General features: G+C 48.3%; 1 protein-coding gene across 1 annotated transcript in view; it reads right to left on the bottom strand.

The window, feature by feature from the left end:
* Positions 1-1,307: 1,307 nt before the first annotated feature.
* The window catches only part of ERGIC1 (endoplasmic reticulum-golgi intermediate compartment 1), a 56,101-nt gene continuing 30,275 nt past the window's right edge, over positions 1,308-27,133 (bottom strand). The window contains exons 4-10 of the mRNA XM_059860107.1: positions 20,649-20,743; positions 19,887-20,011; positions 17,499-17,603; positions 14,328-14,388; positions 13,178-13,278; positions 10,451-10,573; positions 1,308-4,973 (exon numbers count right to left, since the gene is read on the bottom strand). Of these exons, the coding sequence (XP_059716090.1) occupies positions 4,866-4,973; positions 10,451-10,573; positions 13,178-13,278; positions 14,328-14,388; positions 17,499-17,603; positions 19,887-20,011; positions 20,649-20,743 (718 nt within the window). The 3' untranslated portion in view covers positions 1,308-4,865. The remainder of the gene's footprint in view (positions 4,974-10,450; positions 10,574-13,177; positions 13,279-14,327; positions 14,389-17,498; positions 17,604-19,886; positions 20,012-20,648; positions 20,744-27,133) is intronic.

Raw genomic sequence — 27,133 nt, 5'->3', positions numbered from 1 at the left:
AGTGAGGATAGAGCCGGGATAGAGCGGGGATAGAGCCGGGACAGAGCCGGGATAGACTCAGGACAGACACGGGGTAGACTCGGGATAGAGCGGGGACAGACCCGGGACAGAGCAGGGATAGAGCCGGGATAGAGCGGGGATAGAGCCGGAGCGCATCTCGGTGAGACCGAGACCCAGGACACAGCCTCAGCCCCAGGGGACACCAGTGACACCAGTCCCATGTCCCTCAGCCCCAAAGGACACCAGTGACACCAGTCCCGTGTCCCTCAGCCCCAAGGGACACCAGTGACACCAGTCCCGTGTCCCTCAGCCCCAGGGGACACCAGTGACACCTGTCCCGTGTCCCTCAGCCCCAGGGGACACCAGTGACACCGGTCCCATGTCCCTCAGCCCCAAGGGACACCAGTGACACCAGTCCCGTGTCCCTCAGCCCCAGGGGACACCAGCTCCCTGCCAGCCCCTGCTCCTGTGCCACTGTCACCTCCACCCCTGCCCCCGTAACCCAGCTCACCTGCACAAACCATTCCCCTTGCAGGCAGACGTGGCCCTGGTACCTCTTTTCAGGACACAGATTAATTTATTCTCAATGAGAATTGGTAGAAATTACCCAGTTGATTGGCTTGGTTGGGTTTGGGCTGGGTTTTTTATAAAGATAGGCTGGAAGAGTTTGAGACTGAGTTGCAGCAGGCTGAGATTTGGGCAAACACCTTCCCCAGAGCCTTTATTTGTCATTTACAGAGTGAGGGACTTCCAGCAGCACCCATCACTTGTGGAAATGTGAATTCCAGTCATTGGAACAGGCAGGATCTCTTTCTCACAATGATCTTCCCAAAATAAAGGGAATTGCTTGCTTAAGATGGTGCAGATATCCCGAGCCCAAACTCGCTGTGCTGTAACCCTTTACTGTTCCACCTTCAGAAATTGCCTCAAGCCTTTATTTCCAAATAGTTATGAAGCAAGACTAAGTGGACATTAAAGGGGGGGGGAACAAAAATTGGGTTATTTCACATACCAAGGAGCACAGTGACTAAAGGCAAAGCCAGCAAGTCCCAAGCACAGTCCATTCATTCACCTTTCCTTAAAAACAGGGCAGCTGGGACACTTGGTACTGTACAAAACCAAGCACTGAATGTCCAGACATGACTCAGGGCTGATTACAAAAGAGCCTCGTGCTAACTTTCCCCACAGTGACCTGGCTCCCAGTGATTTCATTGTGTGATAACGCTCAGCTCACTGAAATCATAATTAAAAAGAAAAGAAAAAAAAAGCCTGTTTGGATTGATTTTGCAACAGGAGTGTGACAAGAAGCCAATCAAAACACGTAAGAGTTTTATTTTTAATTATGGAACTAAAAAGGCTAATAGTTTATTAACATAAGGTTGCAAATTAAAAAGACAAATGCCAGAACTCCTTAACAGTCTCCACTGTAGAAATGTAAAAGACTTGTGCTTTAAACATCGCTGTACCAGGCACGCAGGGCTGCTCCTCCTCCCTGCCCCTCTCCCACAATCCAGGGACAAACCCCTCACTGACACCCCCATTCTGCAAATTCAAACAGCTCCTGGAAAGCAGACACATCACAGCCATTCCCAGCCCCAGCAGAGAAGGAACAATAAATGAGAAACACTCAGGAGCTGGTGGCACTCAGGGCCACCTACCCTGCAGATCTCAATTTTTACAGCGCACATAAATGCAAGGACTTGAGAGATCAGATCAAACATTCACAGACTCATCTCTCCTGGATTTTTGTACCCCATCTCCATTTTATTTTCTTTTAAAAGTCCTCTTCAGCAGTCCAGATACTGCCTAGAATACACCTAGTAACTTTCCCTAGTGCCAGGAGGTTTTAACTCCACCACTGCAAAGCATCCTATGCCTCAAGTTCTCACTGGAGGGTGGAGTCTGCAGTTACAGGGAATAATTTAAAGTGGGAATTTCAAACATTTCCTACAGAGATGTCTCTTTTGGAAACCCAAATTCTTCTAGCAAAATACTGACTTGAAAGGGCAAAACCAGAACCCTACAACTGAGGGTTTCCTTCTGCTCTGACTCAAAATTCTTTTGTTTGTTTGTTTAAAAGCACCACTAAGCTCATTTTCTCTTCAGAAAATTCAGAATAAAAGTGAGATCCCATGGGTGCAGAGGCAGTAACTGCCTTGCTTTCACACCTGGGGGGATGAAGAGCAGATTGTGCTGTAAACACACGGTGCAGTACCACGGTGTGACCCTGCAGGACAAGCTCCCCACAAATCCCACAGCCCCAGAAAGTGGCCTTGGCTTGGCAGCTCTCAAAGGCTTAGACCTGGTTTAGAGAACCCAGGTACAGATGTTTCTCCTGCCAGAACTTCAGTACAATTTGGTTTCCACATTTTGCAAAAAAAGACAAAAAAAAAAAAAAAAAAAGTGATTTATTACCTTATTGCAGGGGATGTTTTGGCAGAGAGAGCAGGCACACTGAAGTGTGTTACTTCCAAAAAAAAACCAACCCCAAACAAACCAATTTCACTGGTCTGGTTTAGAGAACTGGCCTGGACTGCACAGGAGGCAGTTTAATACAGACAGGGAATGGGGAGAAGGATGGGAATAACACACCAGGGGACACAAAGAATCTGCAACCACCTTTGTTTGTGTCACAGAAATTGTACCAGAGGAGAAATTTCAGAAAATGAACTGTACTGCAAAGATCTCTCCTTGCCCAGCTCAGGAGAAGAATGCACTAAATAAATCCCAATGTAAGAAAGATGCTAAATATTAAAAATGTCATTGTTGTGATCCACTGTTCCCAAGCTGTCAGCAAAGACTGACCAACTCCAAAAGGAAAAATCAGGGCATTTTAGCTGTGAGTTTCAGCTGGTGACAGTGGATTACAGGAAATCCTTCAGCCAGCAGGAGAAGCAGTTGCCATGGAAAATCCCACAGCCAGAGGGTTCCACTCACAGGCACACGGACACACACCCCAGGTGAACACAAGCATCTCACTGAAAAAGTTCATTTTTGTAAATGGGGGGGGAAAAAAAAGTAAAAAAAAAAATCTACCCATACATGAAGGGGTACAGGAAGTTCCACAATCCAGTTTGCATCTAAAGGAAGGGCAATCAGTCCAAAGAACAGGGAAAAATGAAAAATTCCAATGCTGTTTGAAGTCCCTGCAGGGCAGAGCACGGCAGGGGGAGAGGAGCTGGCTGCTGCTTTTTGGTGGGTGGATAAAATTGGCTGCACCTTCCCTGCTCCCAAAGCAAGGAGACAATTTCAACAATCAGGAATTCCTTTGAAATGCATCTGACTCTAACAATAACACTGAATATTCAACAATTCATATCATCACAGCATAAAGCTTGGATATTTTGCCTCCAGGAAAAGGCAATGGATATCATCCAAGAGAAACCCTGCACCCACCTTACAATTTAGAGCACTGAGTTCAAGATCTTCATTTTATGATTATTTTTGTTTAATCCATCCTGAAAGACTTAAAATCTGTGTATCCTCAGCTGAGACATTCACAAGGCATGCAGAGACTGTCACTACTCAAGGAACACTGATGAGGCTCTGGAAAATGCACTGGTGGGCATCTGCTCTCATTTTTGAGACCAAATGACATGCAAGACACCCCTGGCAGGAGTTTTCCCCTCACACCTGTGTGTTTTGGAGGCTCCAGAAGACAAGGCTTGAAGGAATGGACAGGGAAGCTCAGGAATCTTTTTAAGGGATCAAACAAAACTCCCAGCAAGGGTCAGCCTGTGGGAATGCTGCCCTGGGTACCTGTGGGAGAGCAGTGTCAGCCCAGGGCTCAGAAAAGATGCCTGGCTGAGTTTTAAAGGAAAAGAGAGGCACCTTAAATCCTGAAAAGTCAGAATTCCTGTGTTTGACAGGTGTATTGCATACACACACACAAAGCAAGAGAGGAAGCTGTGCTCATCCACCCAGAGAGCTGCACCATTTTTCTGAGCACAGAGAATATAAAACCTCTTTTCAAAAACAACAACAACAACAATAATAAAGCAGAAGTGCAGAATCCAGACTTTTGGGTGGTCTGTGTTGAGAAACAGAAGAAAGAAAAGCTAATGCTGTAAAGACAACTATTCCCTTTCAAAGCAAAGGCCACATAAAACTGTGTTGCTCAGTTTGGTTTTTACTTCATGCCACCTGTAAACACAAGACTGGATATTCAGTCAGTGGGAAGGAATGAAACCACTTTTACATCCAGAGTAAAAGAAATGCCCTCCACTGCTGGGATCACAGGTTACCTAGGAAAAGGTAGCTGGGGAAGGCTTCCTGTTCTTTTTTCACTTGGTTAGAAAGGTTGTATCTGAACAACTGAGCTTTCAACAGAAGCACAGAACATTTCTTGATGTTATTTCTGCCCTCTGTCTCTTAGGTTTGCTGTGGGGACTAACACTTTCCACTCCTCACCAACAGATACATCACCTTTTTGGCACCATGGGTGGAATTTCTTCCTCATGTGTAATTTTGCCCTATACAAAAGTCGATTGTCTGATCATGCAAATCCAACAGAACTCCAAGAAGTGCCACAGGACAGTTCAGCTCTTTGCCATCTACTCCCTAGTTTGCACACTGCCATAGGAACCTCCCAGAGGACAGACTGCCATCCTCACTTAGATCTCAAATGGCATTTCAACCTCTCTTTCTGGGGGGAGGGAATCCACACCCTGATTCCACTGATTTTTCCTCTCAGAGCTCTGAAATGCATGGAGATTTCTTTGATTTGTTGAAGATGTCTTCACTGACCAGCCTGATTAGAGAAAAACATACTGATTCAATCAAATAGAAAATAAAGACAAAAACAGGTAGTGGTAGATTTCTCAATCTTTGCTCCTGTCCTTGGAGTCGAGGCTAGAGTTTCACTGCTACTGCATTTTGCCCAGCTGGATCTTCTTCCAGGCCTCTGATGCTGTGAAAATGCAGGAGTCCAGGATCCCAGCTACAGTGAATGTTCCTCCAATGATGGCACATATCTGCAATCACAGAGACAAACACCTTTGTCAGCAACTGGGAAACTTCTACACAGCTTGAACTGCAGGAGGGGTCCTGCTGCTGGGCTGTCTTCTGGAAGCACAGTAAGGAGTGGGGAAGCACTGGGGATGGAATTCCATGAGGATCATTCACAAAAACCATTCCCTGCATGGAATAAATGAGTGCTGGACTCCTCACAGCCTGAGCCCAGCACAAATCCCAGCTCCCAGAGCACAGACACTGCTCCCTCTGGGCTGGACTCCACCTAGCTCAGCTTTCTAGAAGCTCTGTGGTGCTCACACCTTCCCACACTGTTTTCTGTTATAAACACCAGTCCTGCAGTCTTCTCCCCGTTTCACAAGGCCATTTACAAACAGGCAGAAGACTCTGAAATAGCAGGTGAAGGGCAGTGAGTACCAGAGAAACCCAGCTGCCAGGGACACCACAGCTCTGCCTAACACCTTCCATGACAAGGGCTGCCCACAGCAGCCAACTTAACTCTTTGTGGGACAGGGTTTTCCACACAAGATGTGGATCTTGGGTCAAATTAAAACATGGAATTACTTCCAAGAACGGAGTTAGGGAAAAAATTGATCTCCTGATCAGCATGAACAGCCTACTTCACTTCTCAAGTGCTACAAAAACACAGAAATATTCTGTGTATTCTGTCGAACCAGAGTCATTGTGGAAATAGAATCACAGAGTCATTTAGGCTGGAGAAGACCAACAAAACAAAATATTTCCCTGCTACAATGGCTCACTGGTTTGGGATTGCTCTCTCCTTCAGCTCCTAGCTCATAACAAATCCCCTTTTTCCCAGGCAGGCCCTTGTCAGGAGATAAGCTCCACATCCTGTTCCCCTCCTCACAACCCCATTGTTATTCTCAGAACCACCTCATCCTACACAACATAAAAGACCAAATTAAAAAAGCACCACAGTGGTGGGAGCTGGGAAGTCTGAACTGTGTAATCAGAACATGGCTGCTAACATTTTCAGGTTGCAATGTGGTGTGTCACACTGCCTGGTGGCACCCTGGGACTTTCTTCCCCTCCTGTGGTGTTTGACTTCTGCCTCCCCAGCAGGTGGTTTGTATGAAGCCAGTCTTGGGCAGAACTCAGATGTTCTTTTATCAAAAACAGGGTGGCAGCAGGAGCAGGGTGTGACTGTCCCCTGTGCTGGAGGTCACACCATGGGGGCTGTGTCCAGCTCTGCCTCTCGTGGCGAGAGACCCTGAGGGGCTAGAGCGTGTCCAGGGAAGGGAACAGAGCTGGGGAAGGGTCTGGAGCAGCTGAGGGAGCTGGGAAGGGGCTCAGCCTGGAGAAAAGGAGGCTCAGGGGGGACCTTCTGGCTCTGCACAGCTCCTGACAGGAGGGGACAGCCAGGTGGGCATCCAGGAGGAGAGGGAATGGCCTTAGGCTGGGCCAGGGCAGACATCAGCAGGAATTTCCCCATGGAAAGGGTGCTCAGGCACTGGAACTGCCCAGGGAGGTTTGGATCCCCATCCCTGGAGTGTCCCAGGAGGGGCTGGAGGTGGCACTCAGGGCTCTGGGACAAGGTGGGGATTGAGCACAGCTGAGACTTGATGGCCTTGGAAGTCTTTTCCAACCTAAATGATTCCATGATAAACGTTATAAAAGTGCAACACAGCAGGCCCAGAAGGGAACTGGTGCCACACTACACACAGCCTGCCACGTCTGTGCTCCCACACAGCACCCCATGGGCAAAGCCAGAGACAAAACCCAACGTAGGAGCAGCAGCAGCACTGAGGGAAGGAACAAACAGCTCATTAAGGGTGAGCAAAGGCAGTGAGAACTGCAGCTCCTTTCCATGTGCATTTATTCCCAAGATAGGAACACTCAGTGAGCTCAGTGAAACAAGGAGCTGCAGGAAATGGGGCTTTGCAGGACACTCAGCATTCCAGCTGCTAAAACCTGAGGCAAAGTCAGGATTTTTAGGGGACAAGTCCAGCTCCTGCTCCTGTACCCCCTCCCTGCTGTCCCTCGGGGTGTGACACAGGGAAATGCCCACCATGGAGCTGGGTCATTTCAGCTCAGAGCAGCTCAGCTGACGGGAGATGTCACACCACAAACACAAACCCCGTGCAACACGCAGATTCTGCATCACAGGCAGGAAATTCTGACTTCAGTGCAGCAGCACAAGGGGCTGGGGAATAGGAAAAAAAAATACAATAAATTCATCTGCAGAGCTCTGTAGTGCTGAGTGGGGATGAGTCACACACACCTGGCACTGGCACCTCCTGCACACACAGCTTGGAGTCCTGGTGACGAAAAAAGGGCTTGGAGGGCTTGTGACCAGTGCTGGGCTCCAGGTCAGCACAGGAGCTGCACCAAATGTTCCTTGGTCAGCACAGCTCTGATCAGCACAGGAAGGCATCAGGCACTTCTCAGGGTTTGATGGGATGAGTTATTGGCAGTGATCTGCCTTTAGCTCCAGGAGGTCTGTGGGATCAGGCCCAGCCAGGAAAGGATGAAGGGAAAGAGACACAGAAGGGGAATAATCCCAGCAGTGAGGGCCTCAGGACACGAGGAATGCACCTTGAACAGAAGGAGATCACAGCAGAGTGGGATGCAGGCTGGTGCCCAAAGGAGAACACCAGTGGATACACAGGAGGAGGCAAGGCTGCCAGCAAGGTGACAGAAATCAAGTGTCAGACACATGACTGTGCTCCTCTGGGGTGTCCTAAAGTCTGAAAATGACTTTTAAAGTCAGAGGGGACCAGCAGGACCCTCAGGCAATTCCTAGGAAGGTAAGCTGCAGAATCCCACCCAGAGATTTTCAGCACATTTTGCATTATTTGGCATTAAAAATGCCACAGGACTGAACCTGTGACACCTGTCAGTACCAGCTCCCATGGCTGAAATTACTCTGCCTGCAACCACTCTGCTCCAGTTCCCACCTTCCATTATTTCCAGTTTAATTTTTTTTCACACCCAGAGGCCAGATGAGTCCTCTCATACCAGGAAAAAAAAATTTTCTTTGAATTGGAATGCCTCAGCAGAACTTTGGCTGCTTTTCTGCCTGCTCTCCTCTCCCAGCCCCTACACTGATCTCCTGATAAAACCTTCTTCCAGTTTGGCCACTGACAGGAACTCATGAATTTTCAGCAGTGAAACTTTTCCCCTTGCTCCATAACCTCAACCAGGAGGTCTTGAATGGCTTCTCCTTATGAGGGATGAGTTGATTTTAAGCAGTGCAGTTTGACAGGCAAAAACCCCCTGTGTTTAACACTCTGCTGAGTGTCTGTGGTTAACTCCAGATCCCTGGCAAACTCATGGAACAGTGGCATGGCAGCATTGACCCACAAGAAATATAAAACCTTGTTTAGTACTGACCTTTTTTGAGCATGACATGCAAAGTAAAAAAAAAAAAACCCTTATTTTAAACCAAAGCCTTTGCACAGGAAGCACCTCTCACATGGTACAGAAAATCAGGGTAATTCTTCACCCCACAAAGATCTAAGGAGCAGGCATGAGGTAGAATGGGGACAGAGAGGATGTGGGAATGCTGCTGCAGGGCTGTAACCCTGCTCTCCACAGTGCTGAGGTTTGGGAGGGCAAAGCCATGAGTGACAAAGAGCATCAGATAACCCTGCCAGCAGCAGCAGGAGATGCTGTGGCTCTCTGCTGAGCAGCCAGCACCCCTCTCCCATGGGATCAGCCCTCAGCTGTGTGTCCTTCCCTCCATCACTGACCCCCTGAAGCCTCTCTGAAGTCCCCAGGATCACCCCCAGGCCAGCACTAACTTGAATTTACTGAAAGCCCCAGGGCAGCCCAAGCAAACAGCGAAGGAGCCCCAGTCCCAGAGCCTGTCCTGTGGTTTTTGAACAAGCTGCTGCTTTCCATGACTGCACAGGGCCCAGCCCAGCCCCTGCTGGCCCTCAGCCCAGGGCTGCTCATCACGAACTGGTCTCCAGAGCAACTGTGATGCAGAAGGCCAGGCTGGAGATACAGATCATGGGGCTGAAGAACAGATCATGGCACCAAACAGGGCAGGGCTGGAGGGGCTCACATCCTCTGCACCTCTACACCCTCACCCCCAACAAGATGTGTAAGAAACTTCTGGGAGCACAACTTTAGGGAGAGAAGCAGAGGCAGAATGAGATGCCAAGTCATGAAATGCTGATGCTTGACCTTTTTTAGGATTATGTTTTGAAGCCCAGTAGATGTGCTAATCAGAGAAAGTCTTTCACCATGACATTTAGGTTTTACTTCAAGCCCCCTTATCTGGTTATTTGTGCATTCTGTTCACTGTCCAAAGTTCAGTGAAGGGAACTTGCTGTTTATCAAAAGCTGCAAAATCAAAATCTTGAAGTGCAACTCCACCACACAGTTTATGTGAATTCCAGTTTAAACAGTCAAACAGTTTAAAAATCAGAATTTGAGATCTTCACTGCAGCCAATTTATCAACTGCTTCACATTCCACCATGCCTCACTGGCACAGCTCACTGGAGCTTCAATTTTAAGCCAACTCCCTGAAGACACTTCTTTTTTTTTTTAAAGTTCTGGAGGATCTTTAAATAGCTCTTTGCCTAATGAGCAGTTTGGCCAGCACAGCTTTGTTCTGGATGCTGAGATCAGGACTGCAGGATGCTCTCTGGACACATCTAAATGGAACACCTCTGGAATTTGATAATGCAGCTCTTCTCCACTTCTACTCAGGAGTAAATACCAGGAACTGGCACTCCTTACTAAGCCAAGCAGCAGCACTGAGTAAAACTCAGTGTAAAAAGAAATAAAATCAATGTCCTGTAGGAGAGGGGAGAAGTGGCTGCTGATAAAATCTCCACTGCCAGTTTTTTTCCTATTTACTGTAAAAATCACCCAAATAACAGCAGGTAGCAAGGACAAGGCAGCTCTGTCACCTAACAGTTCTCCTTCCCACACTGGAACAAAGAAAGACCCTCTGGAGAAACCAGGATGACTTTGGGCTGGAAAAGGGTGGGGGGTGCCCAGAGCAGCTGTGGCTGCCCCTGGATCCCTCAAAGTGCCCCAGGCCAGGCTGGACAGGACTTGGAGCACCCTGGGCTACTGGAAGGTGTCCCTGCCATGGCAGAGGTGGAATGAGATGAAGTTTAAGGTTCTTTCCAATCCCAACCATTCCAGATTCTCTGCACATTTGATCTCATCATTACTGAGCAGTTTATTGCAGTTTTCCTGCTCACCACATCAGCTTTACTTCCAAGCTTCTGGCACGCTGCAAGAGAGCCCATCCCGCCTAGACAGTGCCTGACCCTTCTGGAATAGGTTAATTTCCCTTCTTTTTGTGCCCAGCTATTAAATCAAGTTGCCAGAGCACTGCACTCACCTCCCAGTGCAGCACCACCCCAGTGATGTGCTGCTTTATGCCACCAGTCACAGTGCCCTGAGGCAGAAACTCAACTCCTCTGGGCAAGAAAGGCTCAGGAGGGAGTGAAAGGCAGGCAGAGGAGGGGAGAAGGAGAGGTTAGAGTGACTCACCGATGTGATAAACCTGTAGAGAGGCTGTCTCCTCTCTGTGTACTTCACTGTGATGGGGCTCAGGTCGTAGCGGAACCAGATGGCCGGGATGATGCGGCCCGTGTGGCTGTAGGCCACGTACTCCTGGGGAAAACCAGGGGGAAAAAGGGGGAAAATGGCACAAAATGTCAGCAAGCTCATTCCAGAGAGTGTCTGCCAGAAAACTGCCCCCGTGGGTTTGGCCTTCACCCCACTGTTTTGTAGCAGTGACCAGATGGAAAGCAGCAAACAGTGAATTCCCGTGTGAGTGCTCACCTCCCACCCTTATCAAAGAGGAAAACAATCTCCTTCCAGCCTGGTAATGACAGAGCTGGGGACAGAGTGATGGTGATTAGTCTCATCTTCATTCAGAGCTACAGGACTAAACAGAAAGGCTGTCATTGATTCTCCATCCTAGATCTGCTCTATTTAAATACAAACAGCCTGGCTGCAGGTGAAGTTGAAGTTCTGTATGTCTATATTTTGTATATAAATCACTCACCAAACAAATGGAATTTACTTTGTAAGAACCTGAAAATCCCTCCTTGTCCTTGCATTCCTTTGTCAGGCTCTCTCCCCACTGGCAATGGGAGTGCTTTGCCCTCTTAGTATGAATCATGTGGAACCATGTTTAAAACCTGTGCTGAAAGCCAGGATGAAACTATATACAGAAAAATACTGGCAAAGGGTCAAAAAATATTGGCAAAGGGTCAAAAAATATCCCAGGCTGCTTTGGGAGAGACACCTTCCAGATTTCCAGTGCCACTCTCCTTTAATCCATTTGTTTCCTAACAGGTCAGTGCCAGCCACAGCCACAGGACAGCACCCAGCAGGACACACTGCCCAGTACCAACACCAGCTTGGGAACTGAAGCCACATCTTCCTGAGATAATATTTTGTCTGTGCTGTCAGTGGAGATAGTTATCAGTTTTCAGACATTCACAGGGTGAAGAAAAATCCCAGGAAAGCAGGCTGGGGCCCCAGTCCAAGGAGAGCCCAGCATGGCACAGGCTGCCTCTCCCTCCCTCAGCCCTGTGACAAGCTGCCAGCTCACATCTCCTCTCCTGTGCAATTCTCCTTCACAAAGAGACAAAGACAGCCTCAAATACTTCAGAAAAATAAAAAAAAGAGCAAGCAACAGGACACTTGTGAGCATGACACAAAAAAAAAAAAATTAATTTAGCTCTGTGTGCTGGTGAAGCAGCATTTATCTTCAATCTTCTCATATAAATCCCAAATTTCCCTATTTTTAGGTGGTTCATCCCATGATGACAAGAGAAGCAGAAGTCCCCAGTCATGACATTTTCAAGCTTTTATTGGAGTTCTGCAGCTCACTTTGGGACAGTGGTTCTGTGGGAAGGGAGGAAACATGGGAGCTAAGAGAGGAGACAGAGTTTGTTCCCTACAGACTCTCCTCATAGCAGCCACTCTGTGCCAGACTGGTCCAGGGGCTTCCCTTTTCCCTTTCCCACTGCTCAGTGTGGAGTGAAGGACTGAAGCACCACGAGAAGAAAGCACAGAGGCAGCAGTGCTTCTCAGCACCTCAGTTTTGACAGAACTGACCTCATTTTTTCCTTCCTCTCCCCTTCTCCCCACCAGCAATCCTGCCCTAATGAGTCAGACTTGGCTGAATGCCCCAGTATGCAGCCAAGCTCACAGAAGTGTCAAAAGCTCCTGCTATTTTCCAAATTACTTTCAGAACTCCTGTCACAGGAGTCTTATCAGAACAGCAGTTGTGACATTAAGCAGAACAAATACACTGTAATCTGAACAGAGGGAGATGTCCAAATCCCTGGGACACACCACACAAGCAAGCCCAAAAGTCTCCAGTCAGGAACAGTAACCTGAGAACTAGTCCAGGAGAGTGTGTGCCTAATTATCAGTCAGGGCAAACTAGAAGTAATCAGATATTAGAAACAGATTTTGGACTTTCATTTAGCACCTGAATGGCAAATAATTTTCAACTGGAAGATGCTTTCTACTGTAAAAAGTAAATAGGGTCCTTTTTTTTCCTTGAAAAAATTCAATACATTGAATTATTAAAATGCTGGATGCAGCACTCAGTGCTCTGGGCTGGGGGACAAGGTGGGAATTGGTCACTGGTAGGATTTGGTGATCTTGGATCTTTTCTAAACTAATGGATTCTGTGATTATTCACTATCATAATGCAGGGACTGTGAAATACTGAACCAGCTCATATTTCAGTGACTTAATGTCTGAAACAAACATTTGTAAAAAGCTAAAAACTCTGCTGATTTATTTGTCTCATCCATCCATCCCAAGTGAGACTGTTTAGTTACTAAACCCAGGTGTCAGTGATGTTTTGTGTGTTCAGCTGGATTCCAGTTTCCATTCAGATGCACCTTGCCAGGCACAAGAGGAGTTCCTGCAGCCTGTAAACACCTCCCACACAATTTACAGAAATCCTCATCAGCTAACTGACAGGTGAGCACACCAGGAGGGAGAACAGCAATGAAAGCACCACCAGCACCTGCCCTGACAAGCCCTCCCAAGCCCAACCCTGGCAGACAGCAGCAGCAGGAAAAGCCCCACTCTGAGGAGCTTCAGTTCCTCCTTCTCCCAGCAGAGGCTACTGCTCACCTACAAACCCACAGGGCACAGAGAGCAGCAGGAGGGGAGGAACGGTGGCTGAGCATCCCCTGGGGTGCAGAGAGGAGCCTGTGGGTGGACAGGCAGCTGCTGCTTTACCTTGTTGGCCACGGTGTACTGGTAGGAGTATCGCTGCTTGCCGCCCATGTCCTCGTACACCGTGGGCACAATCTTCAGGATGTAGTCGTGAGAGGCAAGGGCTGTGCTCAGGGAAGGAGGGGAAGGACACGTTAGCACTGAGAGAAAGGAGCCAGCCCACAGAACAAGTCACAAAACAGGGTGACTCCCTCCTCCTTATCTCAGGGACAAAGCTTCCCATGCCACATTGGTGCCCTTTGCTCAGAACTCTGGCAGGTGCTTGGGTGACACCAGAAGCCGCCCACCACTTCTGTAGGACCACAACCCACCCAAGGTCTGGGTTACTCCAATCTTACTAACTGCCTGCAACTATAAATGGTAACACTTTTATCACCACCACAAACAGCCTGGTTAAATCAGGAACTGGCTGAGGTTAGGGCTGCAGCCCACTGAGATCACTTTAACTAAAAACCTGAGGTATCACAACCTGTGGACTTCCATTTCTTTCTTACTTTCTCATCTTCCTTCTCCTACAGCTGCTTAACTATTTTTTTTCATTATTTAAATGGCCCATTCTGTTTTTTGTGTCTGCTAAAACAGTTCTAAAACAGAATTCTAAATGACATCTCCGAAGGATCCTCTAGCCAAGTGTAACACGATGACATTTGGCTCCTGGAGGTAAAAAAAAAAACCCAAACCACAACTGTATAGCTTCAGGAACAGCCACAGAAATTTTGTTCCAAGAAATGGACAGGACTGATGTCCTGGAGGAGCCTGAACACTTGAGAGACAACTCTCTATACTGAACTGTAGCATGCACTGAATTTTCCTTTTTGTGCTGGGCCGTGACATTGTCCCTCTTTCCATCCACAGAGCAGAAATTTCAAGGCAATTTGCAAGTACAAGGCGAAGTTCTGGTGGAAGTAACAGCAGCAGAGGGACACTACAGGAACAGGATATGGATAAAAAACTCCAGAAGGATTGCAAAGGACCTTCTGGGCTAAGCCTTTTCTGTAGCACTGCAGGAAATGGAAATGTCAGCCAGCAATGTCTGGATCATTTTGGCTAAAGAGGCAAATGAAAGACTTCTGGATACAGCAGTGCTGCATGAATGGCCCTGCTTTCCCTCCTGCAGAGGGTGGCTGAGAGCTGCAGTCCCAGGAATACCCACGGTTTGAGCTGAGCTTGTCTGCTCCCTCCAAGGCATTGAAAGCTCCGTGGACGTTATGGACCTGGAAAGCAAAAAGGAGGATGAAGAAACTCTGCTCTGACTTGATACTCTTGACCTTTGCTTCCCTACCCTGTAACCAGGGGATCAGCCTGATTCAACCCTTCCAAAAAACAAAGCCTCAACCCAGTGAAAGATGACCCCAAATATCTTTCAGTGACCATCATCCCAGTGGCTGGCTCCAAGTGAAAAAGCTGATTTCACAACATCTTACAAGATGAAACTCCAAAACCACTCCAAAGCTAAAGGAATTGCAGTTGGAAGAGGCCAGTTGTGAAATTTTCACCGTGAGGTATTTCCTAAGAGCTCTGCAGTTTACTGTGAAATTAATTTTATCAGGCTGAAAGGGAAATAGATGGGAGTCACACTGGGGTTAAAACTCAGCAGTTTTCTCCTCTAAAGGTGGCTGGTGTCAGGGCAGCTGGGTCTGTACAACTCATCAGCCTTGGAGGTGGGGAGGACACATCCCAGCACTGACATCCCTTCAGCTTTTCCTGCAGCTGATTTCAGACCTGTGAGTATCTGTTTGCCCAGAATAAGAGCATTTCCATGCCCTGCACACGCTGTGACCTGCAGTCTGATCTCCAGCAACAGAATCATCCACGTGTGAACTCTCCAGAACTCCAAAAGCCCATGGCAGCAGCTGTAGGTCAGAGGTTGTGCTGCTCACAAGGTACAAAAAAAGGACAAAGAACTCCACAACCCAGAAATTCCTGACCTTAAGTCAGACAATAGGGAAGAAGAGTTTGGAAGGAGGATTTGGTCAGGGGTGTGACAGTTTCACCTCACCAATGGCAATGCCATCTCCTTCCCAGACCCTCTCAACATGTGTCTGTCTCATCCCCATGGACATTTCCCTGTTCCCAGCACTACAGAGTGGATGAGGGAGGAAGCAGCAAGTGAACCAGCTCTGCTCAGCAGAAAGGAAATTCTGGACAGACAAAATCAGCAGCAAGTTCAACTGGAAGGTGCTGGGAGCAGGAGCAGAGCAAAAGCAACAGCTGATCCTGCTGCAAGGCCTTTTGCTCTGCTGGAATTTCACACAACCACCACCATTCCCAAACTACATCTGCAGGCTGTGCTCATTCTTTACTCACTCTAAAAGGCATAAGAAGAAAAGGAAGGCCCTGGAGTGGGCTACAGTGTTGTGTTCCATTCTTGATACAGCTAAGAAGTCTCCTACAGAATATGTGGGCCAGAGACTTTAAGGTCTACTTTGAACTTTTGGTAGATTTTCCCCTCATCAAGACCAAAATTCAAACCAATGAGCTCCTACCTCCACACTGGGTTACCTACCCAGTAAAGAGAGAGATGTGGAAATAGGAGATGTTGCATTTTTAATCATAATTTCTACTGAGTTCTACATTATGGTGTTGAATAATCATGGCTTTAACCTTGTCAGGAGAGTTGTCCACCCCTGACAGTGAAAAGGCATCATCTCCTGCTCTCCTCATCCCTCTCCTTCCTGCCATGCAGGAACTCACTGCATGAGTTTTAATTCTGCAGGTTTTCATTCTGATCTCATCTCAATGAGGATGAAAATCTGCAGGAAGTCTGCCACTGTTGTGCACAAAGTACTGATGAAGACTCAAAGCTCATTCAGTGCCACATGATATTTAAATCTCTGCTTCAGAGAGACTGTTTTTTCTGGAGAACACAGCCTGTCCCTCAGTGGATCACTGTGGCAGAGTCAGTCCCAACCCACAAAGAACAGACTCCCAGCACATGACTCAAGTGAATGAGAAGCTCCTCACCCTCTGTAAGGAATATAAACTTTTATTACATCAAAGCAGCTGGAGGCAACCTGAAATATTCAAAGGTGCACCTAGACAGATTTAAAGCTCCCCACACTTGCTGGCTCTCACTGCTTGCTGAGTCGTGGTAGCACCTGTTTGGTGAAGATATCCTTCTTTAATTTGTGCTGCTGAACTGCTGCCTGCCTGCAGCACCTACGTGCTCCCTCCCTGAGCACTCAGACCACGAGCAGTCATCCCCAACTCTGAAAATACTCCTCTGAACTTGCCCCAGTCAACTCCACATTTGCCAGACAGGTTTCTCACCACAAGAACTGAAGACACTTGTGCTGGTCGTCTCTCCAGGCTCCTCCTCCTGCTGATTCACACTCCAGCTGCCTTACCCCAGCACTCCAGGATAAAACAATGGGAATGCTCCCTCAGAGCACCCATTTCCCACGCAGGCTGCACAACTCCCCATTACCACTCACCTCCTATTTTTCATAATCTCAGTGTGCTTTACAGACATTAAGCCAAGCTTATTTATACGCTAATATTTCCTCGTTCCCACACAAGATAATTCCTAAAAGAAGCCGGGAGCAGAACCAGAAGACTACAAAGCAATGCTTAGACTTGTTAGCATGAAAAAGGGTTTTGGAAGTGGGTGTACAAGGAGCAGACTAATGAGACGTCTGTGCTGAGGAAAGAAGATTACAGAGAGACTACAGGTAAGCAATATTTAGGGTGAGTCTCAAGCTGGGTGTGCACATGTGGAACTCCCACCTGTGAGGGCAGCTCCTTGGAAGTAGGCTAGTGCTGTAATCTGTCCTTATTGAGAAATCAGGTAATATTACATAACTTGCAGCACCTGGTGAAATTCTATCCACTGGGCAAGTGCATGCATTCAGCTTCTTCCCAGCAGGGAATTGGCAGTGCTAAGTCTAACTTGTGTTTCACAGAGCAAATTTGACTAATAGGTGTCTGCTATACAAGCAGAGTAAAGTGAATTAAAAAGAGCTTGACTGCTGCTGTGGTGAACACAGTAGCCAGCACACATCTTCCCTGAGTGCATCACTGCTCCTCCACAAAGGCAGAAAGGTTTGTTTGCTGTGCTCATGCTAAAACCAGGATTTTGCTGAGCCACAAACCCTAATTTCTAACTCTCTCCACGAGTTTTCCAAAAGCACTTTGAGTTTCAGAAGAACACAGCACAGTTCTCTGTGACTGGACACTGCTCCTGCCCCAGCTGGTGGCAGCTGTGAACTCTTCCAGCCTTGAGCTCACACTGCAGGGACACCCAGGCCTTCCATAAAACTAAAGTGTCTAATATTAAACCACTCTCACTGCATTCCCCTAGAGCCAGGGAATTTTCAGGACTCACCTGTAGCTTGTCCCCAAATGAGAGCTTGTGGATGACATGAGTCATGTCGGGGTTCTGGGGCTGCGCCGTCGCGCTGTGCGTCGACACGTGGAAGTTACCAGGGACCTAAAATTAGCCACGACAGGGAAGACAGGATTTCACATTTTATCCCTCAAGGCATTGCTAGGCTCTGTGGTGTGACATGGGAATGCCTGGATCCATCCAGGAAGGTGGAAGAATCTGTGATACCTTCCTGCAGCTGACCAACACCACCGCGCTCAAGTCCTGCACCCCGGAGTCTGGCACCCCCACACTGCTGATGGTCCTGAGCAGGGAATGATGACTGGGTCACTCCCAGCTCCAGGGATTCCCAGCACTTAAGGCTATGTCTTTCACCCCTATTAAAATAAAATTCTTGTCTCTCTTGCTCAATGTCTTACTCCCACATCTGGCATTTGCAAAGGGGCCCACTGCTGCAGAGCAGCCCAGGAAGCTGGGGAGGTATTTCTCTTCTGGTACCAGTCATGAGCAACTTTACCTCTGAGATTGTGTGCAAGAATGAGTTTTATATAAAGAGAAAATCCACCACCAAACCCATGTGGGCACCCCATACAAACTAACCCAGATCTTCCCCTTCTCCACCTGGCAGGAGCCAGCAGGAGCCCTTCCTTTTAATTTTTTTAATGGAGGGAAATACAAAGAACTGAAAAGCACAAGTTTCACCTAAAGGCTCAGTTCCAAGACAGAAAATGAGCCCTGGTGTTTCTCTGCATGCACATACTTTTCAGGTCACTAGCCCTGAAGTCCTTCAGCAGATTCAGCTCAATCACTGACATGGAGGGTGCAAAAATATTTTCCTATTAAGAAAAGGTTGTGCAATGAAGCAACCCTGAGGAGCAATCTGGCAAGGCCCAAGGCAGGAGTGGGAGGGTGGTTATACAACTGCACAGCTGCTCTCTGCAGACACCTCACTAGCAGGGCCAAGGGAGGCCACATGCCCTTCCATGTGCTTTCAGGAAAGCTGATTTAATGACCTGAGGAACAGCAGTGCACTCCTGGGAACACTTTCAGGTGTGGACACCAGCTGTGTCATAAACAAGCTGAGCAAACAGGGCGTCAGGCCCTGCAGCAAGCAGCACACACCATCATCTCACTGTCACCCTGTCCTCCCTCAGCAGCTGGGACAGCAACACCCAAGTGCAAGCCTTGGTCAAGTTCCCAAGGCTGGCCAGGTCCCCCTCCAGCTCCCAGCTCAGCCTGTCCAGCTCCTGCCAAGGGACTGCAGACTGCCAGGTCACACACAAGAGATTTGGGCTCCCAGAGCCACAAGTCCTGGGTCAGCTCCCCTGCCTGTGACAGCTGTCCCAGCCACAAAATGAGACACAAATGAGGAGTGGAGGAAGCTCCTCACTGCCACGTTCTGCACCCCCTTCTGGAGCTGCTCTGGGAGCAGGACACACCACATCCAGCAGACAAAGCCCCAGGCACCTCAGCTCTGTGCTCCGGGAATTGTCTGCACAAGAACTTTCCAGAAGCCCTTTCCCAGTTTTGTGGACTACCAGCTGCCAGCCATCCTGGTGGCTTGGAGATGAGGAAAAAGTGCTCTTTTTAAATCCCTAATCCTTTCCATGCCACAGAATCAGCAAGAGGTCCTGTCTGTTATTTTAGATGTGCTTTAACACGACCTGGGAGGAAAAGAAGGAAGTAGGATTTTGTAGCCTGTGGTACACCAAGAGGAGTGAATAAAGGGTGTGCCCTTCTTAGGACATCAGTGGGTCCCACCAGTGCCTCCCCCACCCCAGCAAGTCATCTCCAGCATTACATAGCAAGATTATTCAATCCTGAACACACCCATCCCAAAGAGGAGCCTCCTCCAGGCCTGGATTTTCATTCCTTGAGACAGAAGCAGAGCATCCCCAGCAAGCATGCGTGGGGCCACGTGCTGTATTCCAAACATCCCAGCAGGAGCCCTGGCACCCTCCAGCAGGGAACATTCCTGTCATTCTGCAGCTCTCAGAACCAAGGAGAGCTGGGATGCAGCCACTGCCAAAGACCTCTCCACACTGAGTCAGGTTTTGGAGGTGCAGAAGTCGTGAGGAGTAAACACAGGAGCCCTTTGGCATCTGCAGGGTTTTCACACATCCCCTGAACATCAGGCTGCTGCACAGAGCTGCTCTCTCTGATCAGCAATTCTGTCTCCACTACCTGCTCTGGAGAGTGAAGCAAACCCCTCATCTAACACATTCCCTGTGGGTCTGGCCACGCAGCCTCCTGTCCCCACACTGACTTGAATTTCTGCCTGACCAAGGTCATAAACACACACAACATGGCAAATTTTCATTTTTCCAAATGGATCCTGCCAGCATTTCCCCAGCCAGCACACCCTCAGCCACTGTCACTGCCACTCACCTTGTTGATGCTGAAATGGCCCTCAAACCTGCAGCCATCCCCATTATTGAGAGGGATCTTCATGGAGTTGTCAATGTGACCCACTTCATGCCTTCCCATTTCATCCTGGATGTCCAGTCCAACCACTGCAGGGGTGGGAGGGAAAAGACAAAAAAAATCCAACACACTAAGTAACAGGAGGGTTGCATAGGAAAAGCATGTATTGCTTTGACTTGAAAAAAAATCCACACCTTTTTTCCTGACATTTGACTAAACTGAGGTGATAATGTCCTTTGTCAAAAACTGTTATACCAGAAAAGCTTTGTAACCAAACTTTCCACGCTGCCTATTTGACACAAATACACCTCCCATGTCCTGCCAGCTGCCTGCAGTCCCAACCACACAAACAGAAAAACTTCAGGCAGACAAGGCAGGTGACCTGGGAAGAGCCAACAACCAGCTGGTGCATTCACACTTCCAAATGGAACTTGGGAGGTTTCTTGCTCTCAGATATAAAAAGGTTGCTACTAAACAATTAAAAAAAAAAAAAAAAGAAAAAAGGAAATGAGATTCAGAAAGAAGCCAGTGAAGGAGATCAGCCACTAACACATGGTCCAAAAAACCAGGTGCCCTGGCCTGGAACAGAAAGCAATGGGATATTGGCAGAGGCTGCAGCTACTTATTTCCACCCTGTTACAGAAGAAGGGCCACTGTACCAGTCTGGGCCCATTTCAAGTATTACTCAAAGCACAAAGAACAGCTGCTAAGTGAAGGGGTACTCACATTCACAGTGCAGGTTTGGCAAACTGATGTTCAGGTTCACTTCTATTTTCCCTCCACTGTCTTTGTCTGGGTCATCCACGTAGAGCTCATTAACTCTGGAGGGCAGAAACACAGGGCTCAGGCACAGGGCTGCTTCCCACAGGGAAAACCCCAAAACTTGCATGGGGAGGGGGAAAAGGAGACTGGAAAGAGGAGGTTTGATTGTGTGATGGCTACAACAGAGTGACAGAGAGAAGGGAAAGCTCTCCAGGGTGGAATGGGGGCAAATCACGGCTTAATTTGATTTCTTGGCAAGTGCAGGAGGCTCTAAACAAGTTCTGCAGTAGTAAAAAACAAAACTTCTGTTCTGTGCTTCCTGTACCCTTCCTCACCCTGAGGTTTCAGAGGTGCTACAAACCAAGAGCCTAATGCTGAAGAGATGGCAGGTTATTGATCCACCCCTGCCCTCCCCTGGGCTGCTACTCCTTTCAGGCAGGAGGGAAGCATGTGTTTTTCCATTTGTGCCACAAATAGTTCTAGAGAAAGGCTGCTCTCAGCTACCCCCAGGAAAGCCTATTTGTGTCACTAATTGCCTTTTGTTATTGCCACCCAGCTGACAGAGCAGCAGCAAGAGAAGGAAGGCAGCAGGACATATTTGTATTCTTCTCCTTAATATCACATTTCAGGCTATGAATGGTAAACAAAAGTGGTGACTAAAATTGAGGAGAAGGGGATTTGAGCCAGGAACAGATGGGAAGAAACATCCTGGACAGCAGGATCTCACACACTACACCAGCCTCCCAAAGAGTAATGTTGTCTCATAGCACCCACAGTGCTGGCACACATCTCACAGGAGACAAAACACAGATAGAGAGGAATGCAGGAGCAGAAATATTTAATGTTGGCACACACAATCCATCCGACACGTAAAAATAAACCAAAACAACCCCAGTGCTGAATTTGCTGAATGGTCCTGGAGAATCCACTCTGAGAGACTCACCCCACTGAACTGAGACAATGGTGTGATTACCTAGAAGCTCTTTTCCCTGTTCAACAAATAAGATTTGACAATTTATCTTCCAGCTGGGCAGATTATAAAGCTATGGGAGCTTAGATTCAGGCAAATTACATCAAATAAAACGAGTAAGTGCTCTGTAGCTTTTTTATTTTACATTCAAAGTGCACTAAACTCTTTGACAAGCCCCACTGGAGAGTCCACATGCTGAGAGTCAAAGCAGACTTAAGGCAGCTACAAGCCAGATTCAAAGTGATTTTGCTCTGGTGATACATCTCTGGGCCAGGATGAACTGTTTGCCCTGTGGATGCAGAAGAAACAAACCTTCACACTGAGAAACACACATGCTGCTAGGTTTTTTGGAGGCAATTACTCACAGGTCAGTGGGGTTTACAGACACTCATTTAAAACCAGCACAGCATTTGTCTTGGGCTTCACAGCCCTACCTTTCTCTGCTTTTAATTGGCTTGACAAGTTGCTTGCAATCATTACTCAACCTATTTTTCAAGTGATTAATAAAAATGACACAGAGGGAGGGGAAAGATTGCTCATCAGTGACCTAGTTAGCAGCTTTTTGGCTGAGCCCTCTCCTCCTGGGTGGAATGCATTCTCTGCTCTACGTGTTCATTACTGCCAGATTGGGCAGATTGGATTAAGGCATATATCCAAATAGGGCCGGGAGGAGCAGCTCCAGCCAGGATGGGCACTAATCCCCCAGAGCAAGGCACCTCTCAGTGCTGCCCCAGTGCTCCCATCCATTTCCCAGCTCCAGCCCGTGTCAGAGTCCCTGACTCCTTCCCAGGGCTGTGCTGGCTGAGGTGCCCAGAGATGCCCAGCAGTGCCACGGGCACCTCGGTGTTCCTGGCTAAAGGAGCGTTCACAGCAGGGCTGGCAGAGCACAGCCAGGTCCAGCAGCTCAGCTCAACATCCCAGCTGTGTGGAGAAAAGCCCTAGCACAGTCAGAGTTTGTTTTTGCTGATTTCTAACCCTGAACCTGTCAGGAATCGTGCAGCTCCAGCAGCGAAGGCGCAGGAGCCGCTCGGCGATGAGCGAGTGAGAAAGAAATTTCTGATTTCTCTGGCAGAAATCAGAGGATGAACTGTTCAGGAGGAGCCCGAGGGAGTTCTGACAAGGAAGGCAAGTGCTGAGCTCACCTGGCTGCTCACTGGATCACTGAGGCACAGAGAAGTAGGGCAGGTCACACAGCCCATGAGCTGCAGGTGAAGGAAACTGGTTTCCTGTCCTGCAGCCTGGTCACTGGACCAGTGGCTCCCAGCCTGTCCCTTGGGCAAGGCTCATGGTCACTTCCTCCTCCTCCTCTTCACCCAGTAGCCCCCTGCCCCTCTGCAACTCATGTTCCAAATTTCACAACCCAATCTATCACTGCACAGACATCAGGCAGCTCATACAGTGGATCCTTCTTTCCTTCCCCTCATTTTAACCTCACCTTTCATGAAGCACCCATCCAGCTGGATCCTGTTCTCCCTCCCAGTCCAGCCACTGTCTCCTCATGGCATGATCAGCTCCTGCTGAGGGCCCAAACTGACAAATCCAGCTCCAAAGTGCATCCTTTGTGTGTCACTGATATTCCCTCTCACCATGGGGAACCAAGGTACAATGACAACACCACAGGCTGCACTTGGTGGGGCAAACCTCACAAAAATGTTGTTTTCGACAAAGTGGACATTTCTGTCCTCAAATATTTTGAGTATTGGAATTCTGTAAATCTCATAGGTAATGCAAATTTCCAGGGTCAAGGCTATTCCTTCCAGTGAACCACTGGCAGCCAGGTTAGGGGGGCAAAGGGCTGGCACTCACATGTCCCTTGCCATCCTCCTCCCCAGGGCCACAGAGCCAAACTACACACAGCCTTCCTACTATTTAATCAGACTCTCCTGGGATGTCAGGAAAAGCACTATTTACCCCCTCCAGCCACTCTCCCTGAAGGAGTAAGGTCTCTGGTGGAAGAAAAGAAGTTGACTCCAATTTATACCTGTCTGTCCTGGAATACAAAGCGTCCCAGGAGGAACAGTGCCTTAACAGTAAATCTGGGATGGTCACAAGGGAAACAAAACCCGAGGCCAGGCAGAGAGAGGCAGTGATATTGGTCATATTGTGGCTCCAAAGGCAGGGTGTACCCTCTCCAAACATGCAGGAGTCGGTGTTTTCCTGCTGCTACTGAGGAATATTTGAATAAAAGCAGCACAATGAAGGAGGGTGAGGGTGCAGAGCACTGAAAGTACAAACAAGGTGAGAGCTGCACCTCCCACCCCCACAGAGCCTCCCACCACTGACCCGAGGAACAGCAGGGAAGTTTCTCCATGATCCACACATCAGGAATCTGCTTCACTTCTAGAAAGAACCACTTGGAAATATTTCACATTCCTGAGTGATGCTGCTGGGCTGCTTACCCTGTCTGCTTACAAACTTCCAGCGTTCCAGGCAAAAAGCTGGAGGGACCCTTTGGCCAGATCATGCCAATGGCAGGTGAGAGCCAAGGCAAGGGGGACACAGCAGCCAGAGGGCAGGCCATGGCTCCAGGGTTTTGTCCAAAGAAAGTCAGACCTGTTCCCTGCGCTTTAGGTCTCAGATTTATGACACAACAGCTTCGTTTCCCCAGAAACAAAACTTCCACAGTAATTTCTTTCCACCCAGCAGCTCTGGCCACTAACTGCAGCACTTCAAGAGCTGAAGAGCCTTTGGACCAGAGGGTGGGCACTGCATCCACCCTCCAGAGCTTCACACACATCTGCCTTGTCCTGTGTCCTACCTGTCCCAAGGCCCTGCTTCAGGTTTTAGCCTTTTTTCTCCCCCTTTCACAGCAAACAATTGGCCAGACTCCTCCTCAGTCATCAGCCACAGAGAAAATACAGCCACTTACTCCAGAAAGCTGCACTTTACCTTGTCCTCCAACTGCCAGGAGGCACCCTCTGACCTGCAGGACCCCATGCCTAAGAGGGAAAATAATTATTCTTTCCCGAGGAAGCGCAGAGCTTCTCAAAAGACTTTCTCAGGTGAGCCCTCTTGGCTCCACTTGCCCTTTCAGCTCTAATCAAACACCTTCCAGAAACACAACCCTCCAATGCTGAGATCCCTGCATCACCACATTTTCAGTGGTGCCAGAGCAGAGAGCATTAGACAAATCTTCTTTTCCATTTGTGTGAAGAAACAACAACAAGCAGGTCAGCAAACTCTCTACTGCGTCATGTGTCTGCTGCTCTGACACTTGTCATCTTCTGCATCCCAATCAGCTCCTCAGTGTGAAGGTGCTTGTCCCAGATCAGCTGTGGAGCACAGCAAACACGCTGCCCTACAAAGGAAGGAATTACAGCTCTCCAGGAGACAGGAAGAAGGAGAAGGGTTCGAAAGACGTCAGTGTAGACCTGAGTCAGGAATTGCAGATGACATCATGACACGACCTTCCGCTTCCTGCAAGCCCACACAGGGCACAGCAACCCTGCACAAACCTCTAACACCTCCTCTTAGGTAATCCCCACCTTGCCTCACAAACATCAATTAAGCTTCTTACCTGCCTACCTCTCTCAGGGCTGCTGAGGATTACATCCTTCTGCAGAAAAGTCTCTGTCTCAAGGTCAGTCCGTGGCAGGAGCAGGATTACAACTCCAATTTCCTTTGCCTACAAAGCTGTGCTGCCTGTGCTGGGCTCCTTGGCTCCAGCATTTCATCTGCCTCAAATAGATGAGCCAGCAGGGTTGGAGGTGCATCTCCAGCTCAGTGGCAGGACACAGGAATTGTGGCCTCTCTGGGCTTGTGCTCCCAGATTAGGGTTTGCACCAGAAGGAACCCCTGCTGCAGCTGGATCACACTCTGCTGGTTGGTACCATTTCCACGGGCTGAGAGCCACAAAACACACCCCACACACTCTGGAGAGCTGGGGGATAAAAAGCCTCTGAAGACAGGTCTGGTGACAATCCTGCTGCTCTGCAGGATCAGTCCTGGGCATACAAATGAATCCAGTGTGGACAAGGAACACTGCTCCCTGAAACTCCTGGAGTTTTGCTTCCTCCCACACTCCTGACAGCCTTCTTGGGGCTATCCTGTTTCAGGCCAGGAACTGGGCTTTGATCACCCTAGTGGGTCCCTTCCAGCTCAGGATATTCTGTGACTCTGATTCATGGTTTATGCTTTCATGAAAAGGCAGTAATTTGACTGCAGATATTCTGCCTAAGTAATTAATTGCCTTGCGGGGGGCTCAGCTTTCCAATTAGCAAACTTGTCACTTCAGATAGGTTTTTGTCTGTTATTACATTAAAAAAAATAAAAGCAAACACTGCCAGGAACAGTCTGTTGCTTCCTACAGTGTGCTGTGGCAGATGAATTAGTGTTGAGCAGAAACATTCATACCACAAGCACCACATTCAAACCCTCCTACCCCTTCCCCTGGCTGCCAATGCCAGGCAGACTAGATTAGTTAATTACATCTTTAATCCTTAATGATGGAATACTTGGAAAACTATTATTGATCCTACAGGACATAATTCATGACCTAATTAGGGTGATAAAATGGTGAGATTATCATCTTGCCAGCTATTAACGTCTAGCACTGATCTGAGTTAATTAGAAAAGAGAGGGGTGATTTCTATGCTTCTGATTTGCAACACAGCAGCAGAGGAATGAGGAGGCTGCTGAAGGCAGAACAAGCCATTTCTAGCCCTCACACTGCTCTCAACTCAACCAACTGCTGATCTTGCTCAGGAAAAACCAGACACATTTAACCCTTTAGCTTAATTTCTTCAGCCACTTGAGTCATTGGCTCAGTGGGACAAGAGTGTTTGATGCTGTTCATCCTTCAGAGGTTCAAATGTGGAGCACAGACCTCCTTTTCTTCATCTTCTACAGAATTGAGGAGATTCATTAAGGTTCTTGGTATAGAATCACTTAGGTTGGAAAAGACCTCCAAGATCATCATGTCCAACCTGTGACCCATCCCCACCCTGTCACCCAGCCCAGAGCACTGAGTGCCACCTCCAGCTGTTCCCTGGACACCTCCAGGGATGGGGACATTCCAACTCCTGAAGTTTGCACTAAGTCTTCAGTCACTTTTAGTCTGGACTTAAAAAAAACTAAAAATCAAGTGGATCCTTGACTTCCAGAGTTAAACTCACCCTCTCCTTAATGGTGATGATGGGTTGTGACTGAGAAAAGAAAAAAGCTCTCTTCCCTCACCAGCCCTTCACTGTGCTTTTCCTGGGAAGGATGCAGCCCCACCTAAGTGCCAAGCTTGGATTTCCTTCATGGCTGCTCACAGGCCTGTTAGGGTCACACGATAAATCTGGAAGATGAGCAACTTGGGAGTTTTCTACCCTCCTCAGGGCTGGTCTCCCCAGGAAACCCGTCAGCAGCAGAAGAGGACGTGCCTTTAGAGTGTGTTACCTCTTCCATGAGCTTCCTGCAGTGTCTTGGTTTGACTTCCTAACTGGAGCCAGCTCCTGAGCACAGCCACAGCCCCAGCACTCATTAGAAGTGCCCA

Source organism: Haemorhous mexicanus, chromosome 15 (assembly GCF_027477595.1).
Source record: "Haemorhous mexicanus isolate bHaeMex1 chromosome 15, bHaeMex1.pri, whole genome shotgun sequence".
NCBI classification, from domain to species: Eukaryota; Metazoa; Chordata; class Aves; order Passeriformes; family Fringillidae; genus Haemorhous; species Haemorhous mexicanus.
The sequence above is the reverse complement of the archived record's forward strand: the minus strand, read 5'-3'. Positions and strand labels throughout refer to the sequence as shown.